Source organism: Mobula birostris, chromosome 10, assembly GCF_030028105.1.
Source record: "Mobula birostris isolate sMobBir1 chromosome 10, sMobBir1.hap1, whole genome shotgun sequence".
Classification (NCBI taxonomy): Eukaryota; Metazoa; Chordata; class Chondrichthyes; order Myliobatiformes; family Myliobatidae; genus Mobula; species Mobula birostris.
This window is the reverse complement of record NC_092379.1, coordinates 121871690-121892553: the sequence shown is the minus strand read 5'-3', so window position 1 is coordinate 121892553 and position 20864 is coordinate 121871690. Positions and strand designations below refer to the sequence as shown.

Genomic DNA, 20864 nt, shown 5'->3' with positions numbered 1-20864 from the left:
CTGATCATCTACTATCAATACCCGGTTCCTGCCTTGTCCCCATAACCCTTGATTCCCCTATCCATAAGATACCTATCTAGCTCCTTCTTAAAAGCATCCAGAGAATTGGCCTCCACTGCCTTCTGAGGCAGCGCGTTCCACACCTCCACAACTCTCTGGGAGAAGAAGTTCCTCCTCAACTCTGTCCTAAATGAGCTATCCCTTATTCTTAAACCATGCCCTCTGGTACTGGACTCTCCCAGCATCTGGAACATATTTCCTGTCTCTATCTTGTCCAATCCCTTAATAATCTTATATGTCTCAATCAGATCCCCCCTCAATCTCCTTAATTCCAGCGTGTACAAGCCCAGTCTCTCTAACCTCTCTGCGTAAGACAGTCCGGACATCCCAGGAATTTTCTCCCAGCTGTGCCCATAAGTTCCACAGTCAGGGGCATCCTGCACTACTCCAGTGTGTATCCTGGTATGTCCTACCTGCTGTGTGGGTTTGTGGGTGTCACGGCAGTGAAAATTAACCCAGTTAATCAATCATGACGGGCAAAGCACCCACTACTATTCTGGGATTTAGCCAGCAACCTTCAGCAGGATTTACAAAGCGAGAACCTTGGATAATTTTTCCCCCCCACCCCCCCACCTTAGTTAGGTATACTAAAAATGATGTATGGCGCCCAATCTAAGGCGGGTTTGGTAAATGAAAATCGGGCATCATTTTCTGTAGTGAAATCCTGAACTATTTCTAGAAGTTTTAAAAGGAAAATGGGAAGGATGAAATAAGTTCCATCAATATTTTCAACGAACGCTTAGCGGTTTGAAAGGAAGCATGGCGAAAGGCGATACTCACGGAGGCAACATCTGCGTCAGAAGCTTCTCTGTCTTCTGCTTCTCTATTTCTAGTTCCTCAGTTCGCTCTGTTATCAAATCTTCCAAATTACTGGAATACTGTTCAAGCATTCTCAGCATAGAGTCAATGATGTTGGTCTTTCTACCTTTGTTAATGTTATTGAACTGCAGAAGCAAAAGAATGAGATGCATACCGATAGATTATTCACTCAGAAGTCACCCAAAGAGATCAGCATCTAAAAGCCGAGGAAGAGAAGGGGACAGGGTTTCTGCAACTGAAGGCAGTCTAAGCCAGATCTCGCGGCAAGGGAAATTATTACAATCTTACGATATCAAAGATTTCATCAACGGATGGTCTTTTTTCCGGTAATTCATTCCAACACTGTTTCATTAGCTGAATGCATTCCATGGGAGCCTGATCCGAGGTAATAATGGGCCTGAGCAAAGGAGGAGGCTTTTTTATATTCTGGATAATTCCTGTAGAATGGAATTAATGTAATTTAACTAAGTTTTATTGATTTTTTTTTGTTTGTGTTTTCTTCTCAAGTCGTTGACTGCCAGACAAAGAAAAGCAAAAAAATACAAATATTGAGACCATGTTAAAAGAACAGGAGACCCCAAACAGATCCTTTAACATCTACAAAGGGAAAAGACCAGGTTAAAATTCAGGTATATTTCAGTCAGAACTGCAAGATAATAAGGTAATTTGGAAAATAGGAAATATAGCTTCTTCTTGGTCTAAAATGTTAATTGGGTAATTCCAAATCGTACATTTTTAAATAACACATTGCAGATTTCCAAATTGTCCAATGTGCGGTTAATTAAGCCCCTTTTCAAATATTGTAGGAAGCTACAAAGATCACAATGATAAAATTTTAAATTACAAAAATACTAGCAATGCAATCACTCACAGCCCCTGTTTAAAGTCACAGGAGATGCTGAAATCTGGAGCAACAGACATTCTGCTGGTGGAACACGATGGGTTGAGGAGCATCTGAGGAGGGAAAGGAATTGATAACCTTTTGAGTCAAAAGCCAACATCAGGGCGGGGGGTGGGGAGACAGCCAGGATGAAGAGGAGAGGTGGTGAATGATGAGATAGGGACCAGAGATGACTGGCAGTCTGAGCGGGGAATGGGGATTGTTTAAATACTCCCCCCACTGACTGTGGTGGGGAATTCACAGACTCTTTGTGCTTTTCTCCTACATACCATTACTGGAGTGTAGTCAGTGAAAATATTCTCAGTATTCCCAATATTCTTGTAATATTTTACATCTGTTCATGGATTAGGGAACAAATGAGGAAAATCATTTTAAGGAGCAGTCCAATGCTTCATTGAGTTTGTGAAAACAATCAGTAATAAAAATGGGAAATGAATAACTCATTGAGAGAAATCAGCTTGGAGGGCTATGGTGAAAGATTGGGGCAGTAGGAATGATGGTCTTCCAAGAGCCATCAGAGTCATGATGGGCTGAAAGGTCACCTTCTGTGTTGTATTTTATATCTTATGGTATTGATTCTGATTTTATAATTCAACCAAAGATAAATTTGCCTAGCATTCAGGTTCCTCAGGTCCATTACCTTGAATGTCTGAAGTGTCACCTCTCTGTCTGCAGATGCTGCCTGACCAGTTGCATATTTCCAGCATTTTCTGTTTTAATCCTCCCTTACCCAAAGTTATCAAGGCCTGTTAAATATAACTGATAAAAGATTACGAGCATGTAACTCAAAAGGGACCAAGGATTGAGACAAGCCCTTGCAAATCACATTTCTATTCTAGACAATGCACTTAATATTTAAGCCCTGGGGGTTGGGTTTGCAGGTGGTGATCTTTGCATCAAATCACACATAGGAAATACTTACCCTCTGCAGACATTTCAAACATGCAAAATGGTGGGCCTCGTACAACCACCTCCTGCATTATTATAGAGAAACTATAAATATCACCTTTAAAGGTGCCATTCATTAAAGGGTTGGGTTTTCGTAATATCTCAGGAGCAGTCCAAAAATATTCTGAAACAAGACAAAAGTCTATTATTCGGGAAGTACAATCAAGACATCAAGTGTACTGTAGATTTAAACAAATCAAAAGAGGCTTAAATGTTAGTCGATACTGCTCTGATCATCTAAGTTACAAGGCTTTTTCTTCTTGGATAAAAGAAGACTGTGATTTCTACTGAAAATATAAAGGCAGGAGAACTAGGTGAAACCAAATAACATTGTGAAGAAGAATTAGGTACGGTCTATTATTATTTATGATTATGCTATCATTCATTTCTTTCACCGAGTTCATATTTTGCAGTGTTACTTATCTTCTTCAATTTATCCTATTTCTGGTCAAGATGGTGCCAACAAATAACACTTCGTCGGGCGAAATCTTCCAGATGGTCCGCAGCACTGTTTATTTCACTTCTTCTACGTCTTTATTTTATTTTAAATATGTTTCAGGTACTGTTAGAGTTTTGCAATTTACAGATTGAAGATCGATTGAGTGATCAGGTGCTTTGCTGTCACTGAGAAAATTCCAGGAGGTGAGCATCCTGGAGGAGATGAAGCTTAGAGATGGGGTGTGAGCCCATGATCGACTCCATTTCTCAATGATGAAAGCGTCGATGAAGATTGAAACATCAAGGCGAATGCGGAAGGCGAGCAACTGTTCAGCGCTGACTGCCTGCATCTCACTCACTTCTGCCGGAGAAGGTGTCTGCGTGTGTCAGTCTCTGGGAAGGCCTCTGTATTCATACGGTCTCTCTCCCCCTCAATGCTGTTGGAGGATGTTACCGAAGTTCTGTGATTTATGGATCGAACAGCGGACTGTGGATAAATTGGAGTCTGTCAGGTTTTATGTTTTTATATTCTGTGTTTTCGCCCATTCTCTTTTGTTGCCATTTGCTCAACTTGTTTTTTTTTTCGTGTGGGAACGGTTGATCTTTGTTTTGTCATTTGCGTGATTTTTTTGTGTGTGGTGGGGGGTGGTGGTTTGATGTTTTTCTTTGAGCGGCTTTCATGGTTTTTCTTTGTTTCATGGGTGTCTGGAGAAGACGAATCTCAGAGTTGTATACTACATTCATACTTTGATAAAAAGTGTACCTTTGAACCTTTAAACTTTTGAAAAAGTAGTGGATACAGCCCAGTCCATCACGAGTAAAGCCCTACCCATCACTGAGCACATATACATGGAGCGTTGTTACAGAAAAGCAGAATCCATCATCAGGGACCCCCACCATCCAGGACATGCTCCCTTCTTACTGCTGCCATCAGGAAGAAGATACGGGAGCCTCAGGACCTCAGGTTCAGTGATAGTTGTTACCCCTCAGCCATCAGGCCCCTGAACCAGAGGGGATAACTTCACTCAGCTTCACTTGCCCCATCACTGAACTGTTCCCAGAGCGTTATGGACTCACTTTCAAGGATTCTTCATCTCATATTCTCAATATTTATTTATTTATTTATTTATTTTTAATTCTTTTGTATTTACAGTTTCTTGACTTTTGTACACTGGTTGCTCACCCTGTTGGTGCAGTTTTTCATGTTATGGTTATTGGATTTATTGAGTATGCCTGCAAGAAAATGAATCTCATGGTTGTACATGTTGACATATGTACATTCATAATAAATTTACTTTGAGCTTTATTAGAGTGAAATCAATGATTTTACCAACAGTACAAGTTTAAAATGAAGACAATACTGTTGTAAGAGGTACATTGGAGAGAGCAACAGTTGTGGTAAATGGAGCAATGTGGGAGCATACAGAATTTGGACAAGAATAGTGATGGCAATTCTCTCATCATCTTGACTTCCTAAAATAGGGATTCTCATATATGAATAATAGCTCCTTGGTTAAGCCATTGAATCATTCCCAGAATATACAAAGCATCTTTACAGTTATTTCAGAAATCAAATCGAAGGAAATCAATTGATTACGTAATAATGCATGTCAAATCGAAAACAGAAAAATACAACACTATTCTGCACTGAACTTCATACTCAAGGTCAGTGACCCATTCATGGTTGGTACAAAGTTGATGAGCTGTGTTTGAAGAGCAGCCAACCATTCAGCCTAGTATGCTAGTTACAAATCTACAGGTAAGGTAGGAGGCCAGTTTCACCAATGCCAAACCTTGGCTTACCCATGAGAATGAGAAGGACAGTGGTTGTCTTCAAAACTGCCAACCATTAGTTAGCACAATCCAGTCCAGTGCATTTGCCTAACGGCCTTTATTCAACAGAGGTATTAACCTATTTAAGATGAGTGCTAAAATAGTGAAAGATAGAATGTGTATAACATGGAGTCATTGGTGGATATAGCACAGAAACACTACACGTCCAAATTCCTAGAGGCATAACTCATTGGATAGGTTGCTTACGGAGGAAAGCCTACCAAGGTGAAAAACTGGGAAGCATGCTGTGAGAAATATTTGCCTGCTTTACCTTCTGCTGGAGGCTCCATCAATGGAATGTTCTGGGTTACTGCCACTTCAACATAGCCATAGTCCGTCACTTTAAGCACAAAGCGGCCATCCACCACACAGTTGCGTGACTTTAAGTTTCCATGTATGTAATCTCGATGGTGCAAGTACCTCATACCCTATGGTATGAAAAATGATAACACTGTTTAACTGCAAGTTTAACCATTTTGCAAACTGAGTAAGAATTAGAGCTTTCTTGCTCCTCAGCATGTTGTGTTCTAAAGTGTATGGCATCATACAAATGAGTGCTTTGTTAAGTTTGTTTGGTGAGCAATGGTTGTTATGTTGAACTGTATCTGAATGTGATGACATTGCCCAAGACATTCAACTTCTAAAAACTTTGTTTTGGTACTAATTTGTATCGTGTATATAAAGTCATTTTACAAACCACAAATACCAACTTGCACTGATCTCTAGTTTGTTTCCTATCCCCCCCTCGTGACCTCTGAGCTCATCTCTACTATTAGTCCTAACTCCTCTTCTCTCTTCCCTCAAGTTTACTTCATACTGACTATTCAACAACTTTCATTTTAACTAATATGGTTGACAGCACACTCACCTCAAAACAGAAGGGAAATTTTAAATTCCCAACCTACACATCTCACATTTGTTCAGTTTATATTGAAGTTGTGTGGTAGATTTCTGACCATGTAAAATTGAAGCTGGACATTGGGAAATTTCAAAGAGAATTCATGAATTATACTGAATTATTTTAGTTTTCATATGTGGTAATGTCATAATACTCTTGGACAAAGTAAGAATTATCACTTTCCATGAGTAATTTTTACTTTTAATATGCATTTAGTGTGGCACGATGATGTAGCAGTTAGTGCAGCACTTTACAGCACCAGTGATCGGGAGATCAGGGCTCAAAGTCCACCACTGTAGTAAGGAGTTTGAATGATCTCCCTGTGACCATATTGTTCTCCTATGCATGCCCCGGTTTTCTCCCAAATTCTAAAAGACATGGGTTAGTGTTAGTAAGTTGAGGACATACTATGTTGATGCATGGCACCACTTGCGGGCTGCCCTTAGCACACCTTCAGGCTGTGTTGGTCATTGACACCAGCGAAGCATTTAGACCATAAGACATATGAGCAGAATTAGACCATTTGACCCATTGAGTCCGCTTTGCCATTCCATTATGACTGACTTATTTTCCCTCTCAACCCCATTCTCCTCCCTTCTCCCTTTAACCTCCGACACCCTGACTAATCAAGAACCTATCAATCTCCACTTTAAACATACCCAACAACTTGGCCTCCAAAGTTGTCTGTGGCAATTAATTCCACAGATTTACCACCCTCTGGCAAAAGAAATTTGACCTCATCTCTGTTCTAAAGGGATGTCCTTGTATGAAGCTAATCCAATTTAATCCAAGCAACACACACACAATATGCTGGAGGAACTCAGCAGGCCAGGCAGCATCTATGGAAAAAAGTATAGTTGATATTTCGGGCCGAGACCCTTTGGCAGGATTGGAGAAAAAGAAGATGAGGAGTAGATGAGGTAAAGAGCTGAGATGAGGAGGAGGGATGAGGTAAAGAGCTGGGAAGTTGAATGCTGAACACCAGAAGTGGGATCTCCTTGCCGCCACACATTTTAATTCCACTTCCCATTCCCATTCCCATTCCGATATGTCTATCCATGGCCTCCCCTACTGTCATGATGAGGCCACACTCAGGCTGGAGGAACAACACGTTATATTCCATCTGGGTAGCTCCAACCTGATGGTATGAACATCAATTTCTCCAACTTCTGGTAAACCTCCACTCTCTCCTTCACCAGTCCCCATCCCTTTTCGCTCTCTCACCTGAAATCCTTGCCTGCCCATAGCCTTTCTCTGGTGCTTCTGCCCCCTTTTCTGTCATGGCCTTCTATCCTCACCTTTCAGACTCCCCTTTCTCCAGCCCTATATCTCTTCCATTAACCAACTTCCCAGCTCTTTACTTCATTCCTCCCCCTCCAGGTTTCACCTATCACCTTGTGTTTCTCTCTCCCCTCCCCCACCTTTTAAATCTACTCCTCATCTTTTTTTTCTCCAGTCCTGCTGAAGGGACCCAGCCCGATACATCAACTGTACTTTCTTCCATAGATGCTGCCCGGTCTGCTGAGTTCCTCCAGTATAATTTGTGTGTGTTGCTTGGATTTCCAACATCTGAAGATTTTCTCTTGTTCCTAATTTAATCTAACATTTATTTATCCATCAGTCAATATTACAAAAATTGTTTATCTTGTCATTATAATGTATAAATTAGTTTGTGGGGAGCTTGCTGTATGCAAATTGATAACAATACTTCTTACATTACAATATTTTATTGACTGTAAATCTCTTTCAAAGTCCAGCTGTTGTTACTGGCTCTGTATCTCCTCTACACCAAGAAGAAAGAGACTATTCATTTATCATCCACCTTGATCAGATCCAGCAGGAGTGACGATTTGAACATCCAGTCCAATTTGACATCTTCGTTTCTCAGTAGGTCGAGCAGGCTCCCACGAGTGCAGAACTCTGTCACGATAGCAAGCAACCCACAGTCATGGAAGAAGCCAAGGAAAAGGTTTATGTTTTCATGTCGTAAATCTTTCATCTAAGGCAATAAAAATCTCTCTGTCAGTATATCAACAGCAAAGATAGATTACAAGAAATAAAATTTAAATGAAATAGTCTTTGCAGTGTATGCTGTTAAACATAAACTTGCCAAATGAGAATGCTGGCTGGATATGTATGAATCGTCGCTGTAGCTCATGAAAACTAGTTTCACCACAAAAAAAAAAGAGAAACAAGCATATTCTTTAGTCCATCGTTGTTGGCTGTGCTTATTGAAACCCTATTCCTGATCTGCCCATCAACTCTCAACAGATTGAAATGTAATGCAGCTATTGACGGTGCTTTCTAAGGATTTTCTATTGTACAATGGTCTCATCAGCTGACTTTCGTGTTGTCTTTCTTCCGTGTATGGATGACCCTCACTTCCACATCAGTGAGCTGAAACAAGGTGGGGAATTATCAGTTCTGGAAATTGCTGGACTGGCATATGTCATATAGGTCAAAGTGTTTTTTGTTGATTGCATTCAATGTTGTCTACTTAACTTTGCTATTAATTTGAGTCAAGTAATTTAGTTAAGGTATCATAATGAGTTCTCAACTATCTTCCTGTAAACATTTGTCAAGTCTGTCATTTAGAACCTCTTGATCGAGTGACATAAATTGTCCTGCTATGAATGGGATTTCATTTCTATTTAAACAAAGTATGCCAAATATTTTTCAATAACAGGACTCCTAAATTTAGTCAGGAAGAAAAAGGAAACAAATGGAATAAGGAAGCTATACTCAGACAGGCTCCTTGTGGCCCTTGGCAGGAAAGTGCCCGAGCAGGTGGTTAAGAAGGCCAAAAGGGATAATCCAGGTAACCATAGACCAGTGAGCCCCACCTCAGTGGTACTGGAGAGAAAACGGAAGGGTAGGATTTGCTGTATATACAGTTGGAAATGCATGTCCTGCTTAGTCAGCATGGCTTTGTGTGAGGCAGCTCATGCCTTGTAAACTTGATTGGGTTTTTTGAGGAGGGGCCTTTAGCATTGTAAAAGATCCCTCCCATCCGTCCAGCACCACGGTAGTGTAGCGGTAAGTGCGACAGTATTACAGCTCAGGGCATTCCAGAGTTTGGAGTTCAATTCCGGTACGGCTCTTTAAGGAGTCTCTGTAATCCTCCCCGTGGGTTTCCCCCAGGTGTTCCGGTTTCCTCCCACAGTCCAATGACATACTGGTCATTTAAAATTGTCCCATAAGTAGGTTAGGGTGAATCGGGGTGGTGGGTTTGTGGGGGGTTGTGGCCCAAATGGCTGGAAGGGCCTCCTCTGAGCTGTGTCACTGAACAAAATAAACAAACAATCTCTCTGATCCTCTACCATCGGGCAGAAGGTACCATAGCATTAGGACAAAAACAGCTTCTTCCTCAGGCCATCTGACCACTGATCTCCCTGCCACCACCCAGGCCTCCTCACGTATGAAGCACCAGTAGCATTATACTGTTTTTTTTAACTTGTGCTGTGAATGCACTTTATTAGTTGTTAGTTTATTTTGTGGTGATATTACGTCTTGTATTATGTCTGTGAGATACAGGTACTGTGTTTGTATGTTGGTCTGGAGGAACTTTGTTTCATTTGACGATATACATGTATACGGTTGAATGACAATGAGCTTTGTTACATACCTCGTGGGTATCTTGTGACTGTCTTATCACCAAGATGTAATTGAGTATCTTGTGAGCATGATGTAACTGTCTTGTGATGGTGGGGTGACTTAATTTTCTTGCCAGTGTGAGGGCATATGATGTAATTTCCCCGCCAGTGTGAGGTCATGTGATGGCATGTTCCCAACAGGTATATAAAGGGAAACCCCTGTTGTCACAGAGTTCATTCGTCAGTTAATTCCTTAGTTACTTTGTTATGCTGCGTATTTGTCTCATGACGCAGTTTCGTTTTAAAGTGGAGTTTTTACTTTCTATTGTAAAGTACAAAAATGTTGTGCAGGCAGTTTCGCCAATTGTTGCCAGTTTTTGTTTGTTGCATCTTTGATTTACCTTTACAGTCAAGTATTGGAGAGTGCACACGTTACTAAAGTACGGGAACCCGAAGGATTGAGAAAAGTTGGTGTCCTTTGGCGGTTTTATAAAGGATCGACCTTATTGAATCTTCATTCAGGAATAGTGGCCTGCATCAGAGATAACCCCTGCAAGATCAGGAAGGTTTGTGCAGTGTTCACCCTCCAGGAAAAAGGTCAGTTCCTTTAAGCCGTTTTAATCCCTTTGTCATAAATTCTTTGGACAAGGCATCTCTCAGCTGGGATCAGCAGTAACGTCACATCTTTGAAGAAATCAGTTTTCAGGGAAGTCTCTCCCTACTGACTGTGTAAATCACTTGGACTTTTGAATTTACCACTTTAAGACTGTGTTCGAATTTACCACTTTAAGAACTGTTTCTGAGTTTGGCTGTTTGTTAAGTTGCCATATAGCAGTTAATTTCTGGTTAAGTTAGTCGTTTGTTTACTTTTCACTAGTGTTGAGCAGGGTTTAATAAATGTTTATGTTTGTTTATAAAACCTGACTCAATTCTAAATTCATTGTTGCTGATGACATAACAGCTTGAACTTGAAAGGAGCTTGATGAGAGTAAGGCAGTGATTGGCAACTACATGGTCTTTAGCAAGGCATTTAATATGGTTTCTTACGGTAGGTTGATTCAGAAAATAAAGATGCATGGTATCTAGGATGAATTGCAAATTTGGTTTGGAACTGGCTTGCTCATGGAAGATAAAGAATAGGGGCGGAAGTTTGTTATTCTGGCTAGAGGTCTGTGACTAGTGGTATTCTGTAGGATTGGTGCTGTTGCTTATGATTTATGTCAATGATTAGAATGAAAATTTACTGTAGATTAACAGGTTTGCAGAAGACAGCAAGATTAGTGGAGTTGTTGACAATGTAAAGGACTATCAAAGAACTATAAAACTAATATTCTCAGGATTATTTATTTCTCTAATTATCTGTCTATTTATTTATTTGCTCAATTTATTTTCCTCTTGACAGTCTTTGTTTGTGTATAGATTTTCTCAAATTCTATTGAATTTCTTTATTTTCCCGTAAATGCCTGGAAGTGAATGAATCTCAGGGTAAGATATGGTGATGTACTGCATATGTATTTTGATAATAAATTTGAGATTTGACTTTGCAAATAATTGCACAACTTAAAATAACTTCCGGTCTTAAACTTACCATTTCAAACACAGCTTTTGTGCTTGATTTTATATCACCAAATTCTTCGCAAGGGAACTTCTTCAGCCAAACCCAGTCACCCTGGAAAGATTAAACTGCCTGGGTTAGGATGCATGCTTTTCCATTCAGGGTGGGTGTATTTAGAACAATAATTGCATTTAGCAAAAAAGATACGCTAAAATGATATTATAATTGAGAAAACCTTTCATGTCCATTTACTTGTAATGTGATAACCCGACATATGTTGTTTTCATGTTGGCAGATCTGACAGGGCTTGGCAGATTTCTGCATTTATGTACCTGCTGATTCTCACTTGATGTTTTTTTTTTCATGGGAACTTAAAACTATGTAGCTCTTGTATACCTTTTACATTGTGAACGTAATGGCTTTTACATGTTGACATTTACAAAGCTAAGTAATTTCATCAGCAATCCCTCTTCAGTGGACATTAATGTTATGTGTGTATGTTTGCTGCTCTAGATTAATGGTACAGTGTATAGCTGTGCACACTCCTGCTTCTAATCCTCAAACAGTGCTGCCTAAAGCATTCTCCATGTGCCTCTCTGAGATGGGGCCACAGTCTCAATAATCATAATAAAAACAGAAAATGCTGGAAATACTCAGCTAGTCAGTATGAGAACAGAAAACAAAGTAATTTTTCAGGTCAAAGTACCTTTGTTGGAACTGTGAGGAGCCAAAGTGCTGAAGTAGGGTCTCAGCCCAAAACGTCGACTGCTTATTCATTTCCATAGATGGTGCCTGACCTGCTGAGTTCCCCCAGCATTTTGTGTGTGCTGTTCTGGATTTCCAGCATCTGTACAATTTTTCATGTTTATCAAAGAAGTTTGTTACATTACAGGGAGAGTGGGGGAGAAGAAATGTCTCTGAGAGGATAAAACTCAGTTGACCATGGGGATAAGCCGTAAAGAAGATTATTTTGCAAAGGAATGAATGGGAACAGTTAGAAAGGGTGAATGTAGACAAAAGGAGCCCAGACAAAAGATCGTAGGAGTTGTGAAATGCAGGGCAGGAGGACATGCCAAGTTGGTCAGAGGTTAAAAAAAGGGAGAAAAAAAACAAACAAGCTGAGCCAACATCGATTAATAGCCAAAGTCAATAATGAATGCAGATGCATAGTTAAAAGTTTCTTGTAGAAATTTTGTGGAGATGGAGCTTCAATAGCAATTTTGCAGATACCAGTAATTTTTTATTATAGAGTATTAAAACTGTGTATATTATAATTGGAATGCCACACATGTAGAAATTATATACAGATTACCTCATAAACTGCTACATTTGAGTTTTCATAGGTGGCAGGTGTCAGGCTTCTGATTGAGTAAGATCGTATGAGAGACCTTCTGCTCCGTGACTCATAACAACTTTGTGCTCCTTCGCTGAGTTGACTGTCTTCAGTGCTGACTTTCTTAAAATGAGGCATGAGACAGAATGGACGATCAGGGAGGATACTGATTTTATTCGAGATACAATTTACAAATTGGTAAGCTATAATATAAAGAAATATAATCAGTAATCGAACTGATTGGCATTCCAACCACAAACCTTTTTACTGAACTGCGGATTTATAAATGTCACGTCATCAAGTGTCAGTAGAATCTTATCGGGTCCTTTCAATAATTTTATTTGAATTATTTGCCGCCTGAAAATACAAAGAAAAACAGAAATCAGATCCAAAATGAGTGTAAAGTTACAACCAGCAAAACAGTCATACCCTTCAGCTCTGACACCTCCATGCTGTCTCAGTTTTTAATTGTACACAACCCTGTTGTAAACTGAAGACAAAATAGACTGAAGACTCCAGTATCTGGAATAATAGAGAAAAGAACAGAATGCTGGAAGAATTGAGCAGGTCAGGCAGCATCTATGGTGTGAGTGAGTGCTTCTGTATAATAGCATCTATCCTACTGCTTCATACTGCTATACACTGGTTATCTTTCCTATTTCCTCTCAGACCTAATCAGAGTCCTGACCTGCAACATTGACTGAAACTTCTTGCCTCCGTAAATGCTGCTTCACACACGTAGCTCTTCCAGCGTTCTGCTTCTTGTTGTAACCTGCTGTCGTGGTGCCAGCATCGCTCGGTGCCAACTCTGCCCACATTGCCTCTATGTCAATATTTTGCTGGATCGAGTTCCAGTCCAGAGACACAAGCACACAATTCAGGCTGGTATTTTGGCACAGAGCAGACACAGTGCTACACAATCAGACGTGCTGTCATTTGGACGTTGGGCCGAGGTCTGGGTTGTCCTCGCAAGTACATACGAATATTCCGATGGTCTTTTTCAACAAAGAGTTGTATCCTGACAATTTGCCCAGTACTTATTTCTCAATTACCATTAAAACCAATGGTTAGTCATAACTCTACATATTTTACATTTTTCAATTATGTTTCATTGTTAATTCCAAACTTGTGACACTTTTTTCATTTCATTAACATTGTTGTATTTCATTATTGGTTTCATTCTGTTGCATTTTCAACATCACCGGTTTATTGTTGGTTATTCTATGTAAGGACATAAGATATTAGAATAGAGAAGTCAGGACATGTTTCAGAGTTGGCGCAGCATTGCACAGGGTTGGGTTATAAAGTCAATTTCCAAAAAGTGCTGTTGGAGCAGCACACTACATCCAGATAAAGCTGGCGCTGATTTGGAGTTTGATTTGAATGTTTGGACCACGTCCTGTGTCTTCTGTACAAAATAACTTGCCCCCAAGACTGAGCCAAATAGGCAGTCAGCCCTTCACATGGGACATTGATTCCAATGACAGTGCTGCAGCAGTCTCTTTCTTTACTGAAGCAGCAGCTGAGTCCTGTGGTTTAAAAAGACACAAATTCAAATAAGCTTACAAAGATCCATCCTGCTCCTCACACCTGCAGATTAGTATTGGGATCGACACAGACTACAACCTACTTAAGTGGGAACTCCAGAATTCATTCTGGGGACCAGAGTGTTGGATCAGAGGATGGGGCGGTTGGTGTACAGGTAGACAGCATGTCTGTGAGGAGGGATTGGCAGATGATAGGGCTGAAAGAATTGGCTAATATTGACCAATATTAGTGGGTAATGGGTAGTTGCTCCATATGTCACTACTACAGGGCGTGACGACCCTGCCTTACACGAGTCCCGGGCTCAGCTGGCTCCGGCTGACAGTACCTGGTATGGGCCCCTATCCAGGTTACGGATCCAACTGCCTTGTGGGTATCTTCGGGAGAGGAGAAGGCTTAGGAGTAAACCCTACACAAATCCGGAGTGGAGCCCCTAAGGCGGTTGGATGACGTATCACGTCACCTCCCGGCAGCTCCTGCAGCCAAGCTGGTGCCAAATGTACTGCTTCGCATTCCTTTGGACCACATCCGCGAGGCCAAGAGGGGGATCTTGATGTCTGGGCAGCCCAGGATCTCGATATTCATCGCCCAGGTCTGTGCTCCGGAAAACTGGGCACATCCATTGTCGACTTAGACAGACGGAGCCATTAATTGACCAATATGAAGGTTATTGGAGGAAAATACAGGTGAGATGTCAGAAGAAAGTTTTTATTACACACCAAGAGTGGTGAGCGTATGGAATGCCCTGCCAGAGGTGGTGTTAGAGGCAGATACATTAAGGACAATTAAGAAACTCTTAGATAGATGAAGGTCATGTGGGAAGGAAGGGTTAGATTGATCTTAGACTAGGTTAAAATGTTGGCACAGCATCGTGGTCTGAAAGGGCCTATACCATGCTCTAATGTTCTATGTTCTAATTTTAACAAGTTTCTGCCTGACAGGTAGGGTTCAAATCTCTCAATCTTGTTAATTTACATTCATATGATGGCAACAGCACATTTGAGTGAGGACTAGTGAATAATTTTTAACCAGTGGACCATAAATTTCATTAAACTTTCATATTAAGGATAATTTGCCAATAACTGTACCTTATAAAACAAACAAGACCTGCACCAAAAAGCACGGCGAACGTAATCAACAGTGGCACCGTGATAGCAAAGAATGGATCAATTCCTAAAAATAAAAATATGGAAATGTAAATCAAATGATATAACAATAAAATTAAAGTGATATAAAAGTTTTCTGGTGATGAATACTGGAAATATATGTTGATTTATTTTAACATAATCTTATTCCATTATCCTACAAGTGGATGGCTTAAAACACTGTTTCTAACCTGTGATTGGATAAAATAGCTTTTCTCAATTCATTATAATCTGTGTGAATCGAAGTTCCAAAGTAAAGGTGATCATTGTCTATTTCCCCATCAGATTTGTCTTTATCAAATAGGTAGACTTTGGGACAGAGATGATCAGAAGCCCCTGACAGGAGATGAGCTTGGTCCCCAACCCTCCAATCCATCTAGGTTTTAATCATCTACAGCAGGGGTTCCCAGTCTGGTGTCCACGGACCCCCTTGCTTAATCGTATTGGTCCATGGCTTTAAAAAAGGTTGGGAAACCCTTGATCTACAGAAACACTAATGAAATGCATATGTGCACTAGGTCTTATATTGCAACAGAGGCAATGGAAGCCTAACTATGCCTAGCAAATTTATTCAAGTTCCTTGTCAGCCAAAACAGATTGGGGAGAACCCCCAAAAATAATATGTGGATTTTCAAAAGGAATTAAGCAACACGTCACACAAAATTTCACAAGAGCTCATAGAGTTGGAAATAATATATTTGCATGACTAAAGGATAGAGATAATGGGTTATAAGAGGGACATTTTCAAGATGCTAATCTGTAACTAGTTGGCACCACAGTGACCAGTACTTAAAGTTTGAAAAGTCACGTTATTATTTAAATGTAAAAAGATTGTAGCATGCCGCTGTGCAGAGGGACTTGGGAGTGCTTGTGCATAAATCATAAAAAGTTGGTTTGCGGGAGCAACAAGTTATCATGAGGCAATTGGAATGTAGGGCTTCATTGTTCGAGGGATAGGACTTAAGAGCAAGGAAGTTATGCTGCAACTGCACAGAGTACTTGTGAGGCTGCATTTGGAATTCTGCATTTGGTCTGCTTACTTAAGAAAGGATATACCGGCTTTGGAGATGGTGCGGAGATTTGGCAGGCCAATTCCTGCGATAGCCTATGAGGAGAGACTGAGTCACTGGAATTCAGAAGAATGAAAGGGGAACAGATTTAGAAACATATAAGATTATGAAAGAAGTAGATAAGATAGACAGGGAAGTTGTTTCTACTGATAGGTGAAACTAGAACTAGGGGACATAGCCTCAAGATTCAGGGAATAGATTTAGGATGGAGATGAGGCGGAACTGTTTTTCTCAGAAAATAGTGAATTTGTGGAACCTACTGTATAGGGAAGTAGTAGAGGATAGTTCACTAAATATATTTAAGACACAGTTAAATAGATTTTTGCATAGCAGGGGAATTAAGGGTTACGGGGAAAAGGTAGGGAGATGGCGGTTAGTCCATGGCCAGATCTACCAAGACCTTGTCGAATGGCGGAGCAGGTTCGATGGGCAAGATGGCCTATTCCTGTCCTATTTCTTACGTTCTTTTGAATTGTAACCAAAAGTGCATAGTATGTAGAAACAGATGGGAGGCAAGCTATATGGAGGATGTGAACAGTTTACAGAGATGTTTTCATAGGTTAAGTGAGTGGATGAAAATTTGACAAATGGAATAATGTAAAATGTGAAGTTGCTGACCTTGGAAGGCGACAGATTATTATTTAACTGGAGGGTTGCAGCACGAATGGATTTGGGAGTTGTAAACATGAAACACAAAGCTAGCATAGTGATGTTAAAGGTAATCAGGAGGACTAATGAAAGGCTGGTTTTCATTTGAAGGAGGCTGGTGTATAAAGATAGGACAGTCTTACTATTAATTTATAAGCACAATTGAGACCATATTTAATGTACTGTTTTGGTTTTTGTTGCCTTACTTAAGGAAGGTACATTTAGAGGCAGTTCAGAGAAAGTTCACAATGATAATCCTGGGTGTGGAGGGAATATCTTAATGGAGAAAGGTTGAACAGGTTGGATTTGTACTACTGGAGTTTAGAAGAATGAGAGGCAACCTTTTGAAACAAATAAAATACTTAGAAGATTTAAAGATGTAAATGCTGGAGGATGTTTACCTCATGAGAAAGCTTAGGATCAGAAGATACAATGTGAGAATAGGGAGGCATTGATAAATACTCAGACAAGAAAGAACTTCTTGTCACAAGGATGTCTTTGGAGGTTTTTCAGATTAGCCTTATTTGTCACATGTACATTGAAACATCGAAACATACAGTGAAATGCATCGTTTGCATCAACAACCAACACAGTCGAGGGTTGAGCCTTCAAGTGTCATTGGTAGCATGCCCACAACTTAATTAACACTTACCACCCCATCCATATTTGGAATGTGCAGGAAAACTGGAGCATCCGGAGGAACCCATGTGGTCACAAGAAGAACGAACAAACTCTTTCCAGACAGTGGCAGGAATTGAATGCTGATCTCCCAGCTGCTGCGGTAAGCTGTTATACTAATCACTTGACTACCTCGCCACCCTTTCTGGGGCAAGGATACCCTAAGAAGCCATGGCAGCTGAATCTTTAAGCAATAAATACTGAGATAGATGCATATCAGGAATCAAAGATCGTAAGGAGAGGCAGAGAGTGGATTAAGGAAAGTTCGTCCGGCCGAGATACTGAATGACAGAGCAGGTTCGAAGGACCAAATGGTGTACTCTTGTTCCTATTTCTTATGATCTCAAGGTTTTATAGAACCTAAAAGCAACAAACCTTAAGATGAATTTTGGAAGATCTTAATTGTATTTGATGCTTTAACATTCACTTGTGCTTGTCCAAAACCATAATCTAAATGTTGATGGGTATTATATTCATATAAAGGGGCACATAGTTGGGATGTGATCTTTCTAGTCTGCTTCACTTGGAAACTGTTACAAGGATGTGCAGAGTGAGATTTGGAGACCTCAAACACTATAAGAATTTTAAAACCATAGGCAAAAAACAAAATTATTTTCATTCCATTATCATGTGTGACGCCAAGCAGAGTTACCGGACAATGATGTTAATGAGAGAGGTAATGGAAGACAATGAAGAAACATTCAAAATGCTGATGAGAGAGAAGGAAGAGATTAACGAGAAAGAAACACAATTCAGATATTGACAGACCGGTTGCTTTGAACCTGAACTGTTTGAAGTTTGATGGACAGGTGATACCCCAGCGGGGGGATAAAAGGAGCAGATTTGCTAAGGCACGGGACATGCCACGAGACTCTGGGAAGAGCAGTGTGCCCCCACAAGTTGGTGGAAGTTTGGAGCTCTGGTTCGCGGGAACCGACCAGAGGCTCACAGGGCGTAAAGGTACGATCGGTGGGAACCTGGGGTGTGTGTCCACCCTGGCCTGGGTGCCGGGTTCACCGTGGAAGAACGATCGTATCCGGAACGGAGGGGTCACAGTCGATGACCACAGCGGGATAGAAGACATCAAAGGGTCTGCCCGAAACCAACTGCGAAGACATCCAAAAGGTCTGCCCGAAACCAAATTGCATCTCCCACTCTCTCTCTCTCTCTCCCCAACAGTACAACAACAGCGATTACTGCGAACTGCACTAAACTGAACTGAACTCTGCGTCACTTAAGACTGATCATTTTACCCCCAGACTGCGATAGAGCTTGGTTGATTCCTATTACCTTAGTTCTGTGTATATGTGTGCATTATCATTGCTAACCTGTTACATTTATATCCTTACGATTAGTGTACTGTATTATTTATTTCTTTAATAAAACTTTATTAGTTCCTAGTAATCCAGACTCCAACGAGCGTTCCATTTCTGCTGGTTTGGCAACCCAGTTACGGAGTACGTAACACCATCAAAAAAATAAAGGCCTACCATAATAATTCTAGTCTGCTCCTTAAAACAGATGATAACTCTGGAAGCTTTAGAATTAAAATTTGAAATATATTGTATGTATAAAACATCTGTGAAATTTTAGATTTGTCATTGTTGATGGAAGATAAATTCTGAACTGAAATTAAAGAATCGGATGAATATGTCCTCTCACCTGCTGTACAGATTTTCCCATGGGTGAACCAGCATGCTGCATCTGTTTTTGGGAGGACTCCATTGGGAAAGTGAATTACTTTCCCTGTTAACTGTAGTATATCCGTTTCCATATCTACAAGGTAAGTGTGATGCAGTTCATCTCCTTCACCATCAGTGTCCAGGATTACATAATCAGCAAAGCTTTCTCCGTTTTCATTGGTCCAGATTCTTTGGTTAAAGCCTTCAAACCTGATGTTTTTGGAAAACTTTGCTATGTTGCTGCCGGAGATCCAAGCTCCGTGCTTTTTATTGTTGTGCATAGCTTTGGCAAGAAAGTAGATTGCATTGTAGATTGTTCCAAACAGAGGTGACACCTGGTGAGCAAGAATAAACTGCTTGAAAGACGTTCCTATTTTCAAATCCTCTGTTAGTAGTGGGATGCAATTAAATGATGATAAGTTTGCATTCCCAATTTCCATTGAGAATGTGGCCACAGGGATTTATAAAGGTTAGAAATATGGATTGAACACATCATTGTACAACTCATATTCTGAGTTCTTTTTATTTATTATTCTGTTTGCACAGATTGTCTTCTTTTGAACTTTGGCTGTGTACGGGGTCTTTCTTATTTTTATGTTAAATTTTAAATGGCTTCTTTGTTATGTTATACTGGGGAATGCTGAGAAAGTCTCTAGCTAGACAGTTGCTTGGGTTAATACAGACAGCAGGGTGCTATTAACCAATGGGTGGTCATGTATCGTTTTGTTTTCGGATACCATGCTGTATCATATGACTGGGGACGGGGTTTTTGGCGGGGAGTCAGAGGAGAGACGGGGAGTCGGGGGAGAGACGAGGAGTCGGAAGAGAGACGAGGAGGACGGCGGACAGGGGTTTTTGGCAGGGAGTCGGAGGAGAGACGGGGAGTCGGAGGAGAGACGAGGAGGACGGCGGACGTGCGGAGAGGCTCCGGTCGATCACTTCGGGTGGTCCCGAGCCGTGAGTCGACAGGATCCAGGTGGTCGTCAGGAATCGATTGAGCTCCAACGGTTGCGTGTGAAGAACTTGGACTTTGATAAGTCTGGCGCCTTTTTTTCATTACTTCCTTTTCTGTATCGAATTTATATTAATGTCATAGAATTAGTAATATCTATAAAGTGTACTTGGTAAAACGTACTGGGTGTGCTGGCTGATGATCGATGTTTGGGATTGATTCGGGCAGCAACCGACTCAGTGGGAAGCATTCAGGCAGGTGCTGGGTGGGATTTCCCCTAGACATATACGAGCCAATATAACTGAGCATTACAGCTGTATGTCAGTCTTTGTATATGTGGAGGGTTTCATCAATATTGTATTTCTACGTTCTACTGTGAAAGCATTCAAGAAAATGAATCTCAAGGTAGTATATTAGTGACACATTTACATACTTTGAAAATAAATTTACTTTGAACTCTGAACTTTGAAAATAATTCATGAATTATATGTACATGCCAGGATGCAGTTATATCATATAGAAATATGGAATTTATAACATAGAAGAAGACCACAGGTTCAAAAAGAGCTATTCAGAATTTCAAACTAATCTTTCTTCTCAGTTCTCAGTCTACCGCACATAAAATATGCACTCAGGCTCTCTTAAGTATGAATCACACACAAAATGCTGGAGGAACTCAGCAGGTTAGGCAGCTTCTATGGAAATGAATAAACAGTCGACCTTTAGGGTTGAGACCCTTCAGCAGGACTGGAAAGGACGGGGGAAG

General features: G+C 40.6%; 1 protein-coding gene across 4 annotated transcripts in view; it reads right to left on the bottom strand.

The window, feature by feature from the left end:
* Positions 1–20864, bottom strand: part of LOC140204296 (retinal guanylyl cyclase 2-like) — a 57893-nt gene that overhangs the window by 14875 nt on the left and 22154 nt on the right. For all 4 annotated transcript variants that reach the window (XM_072270894.1, XM_072270893.1, XM_072270895.1 and 1 more), the window contains exons 4-13: positions 19127–19481; positions 15012–15096; positions 12639–12735; positions 12358–12501; positions 11079–11159; positions 7720–7896; positions 5271–5427; positions 2703–2852; positions 1168–1316; positions 841–1004 (exon numbers count right to left, since the gene is read on the bottom strand). In XM_072270894.1, coding sequence (XP_072126995.1) covers positions 841–1004; positions 1168–1316; positions 2703–2852; positions 5271–5427; positions 7720–7896; positions 11079–11159; positions 12358–12501; positions 12639–12735; positions 15012–15096; positions 19127–19481 — 1559 coding nt within the window. The remainder of the gene's footprint in view (positions 1–840; positions 1005–1167; positions 1317–2702; positions 2853–5270; positions 5428–7719; positions 7897–11078; positions 11160–12357; positions 12502–12638; positions 12736–15011; positions 15097–19126; positions 19482–20864) is intronic.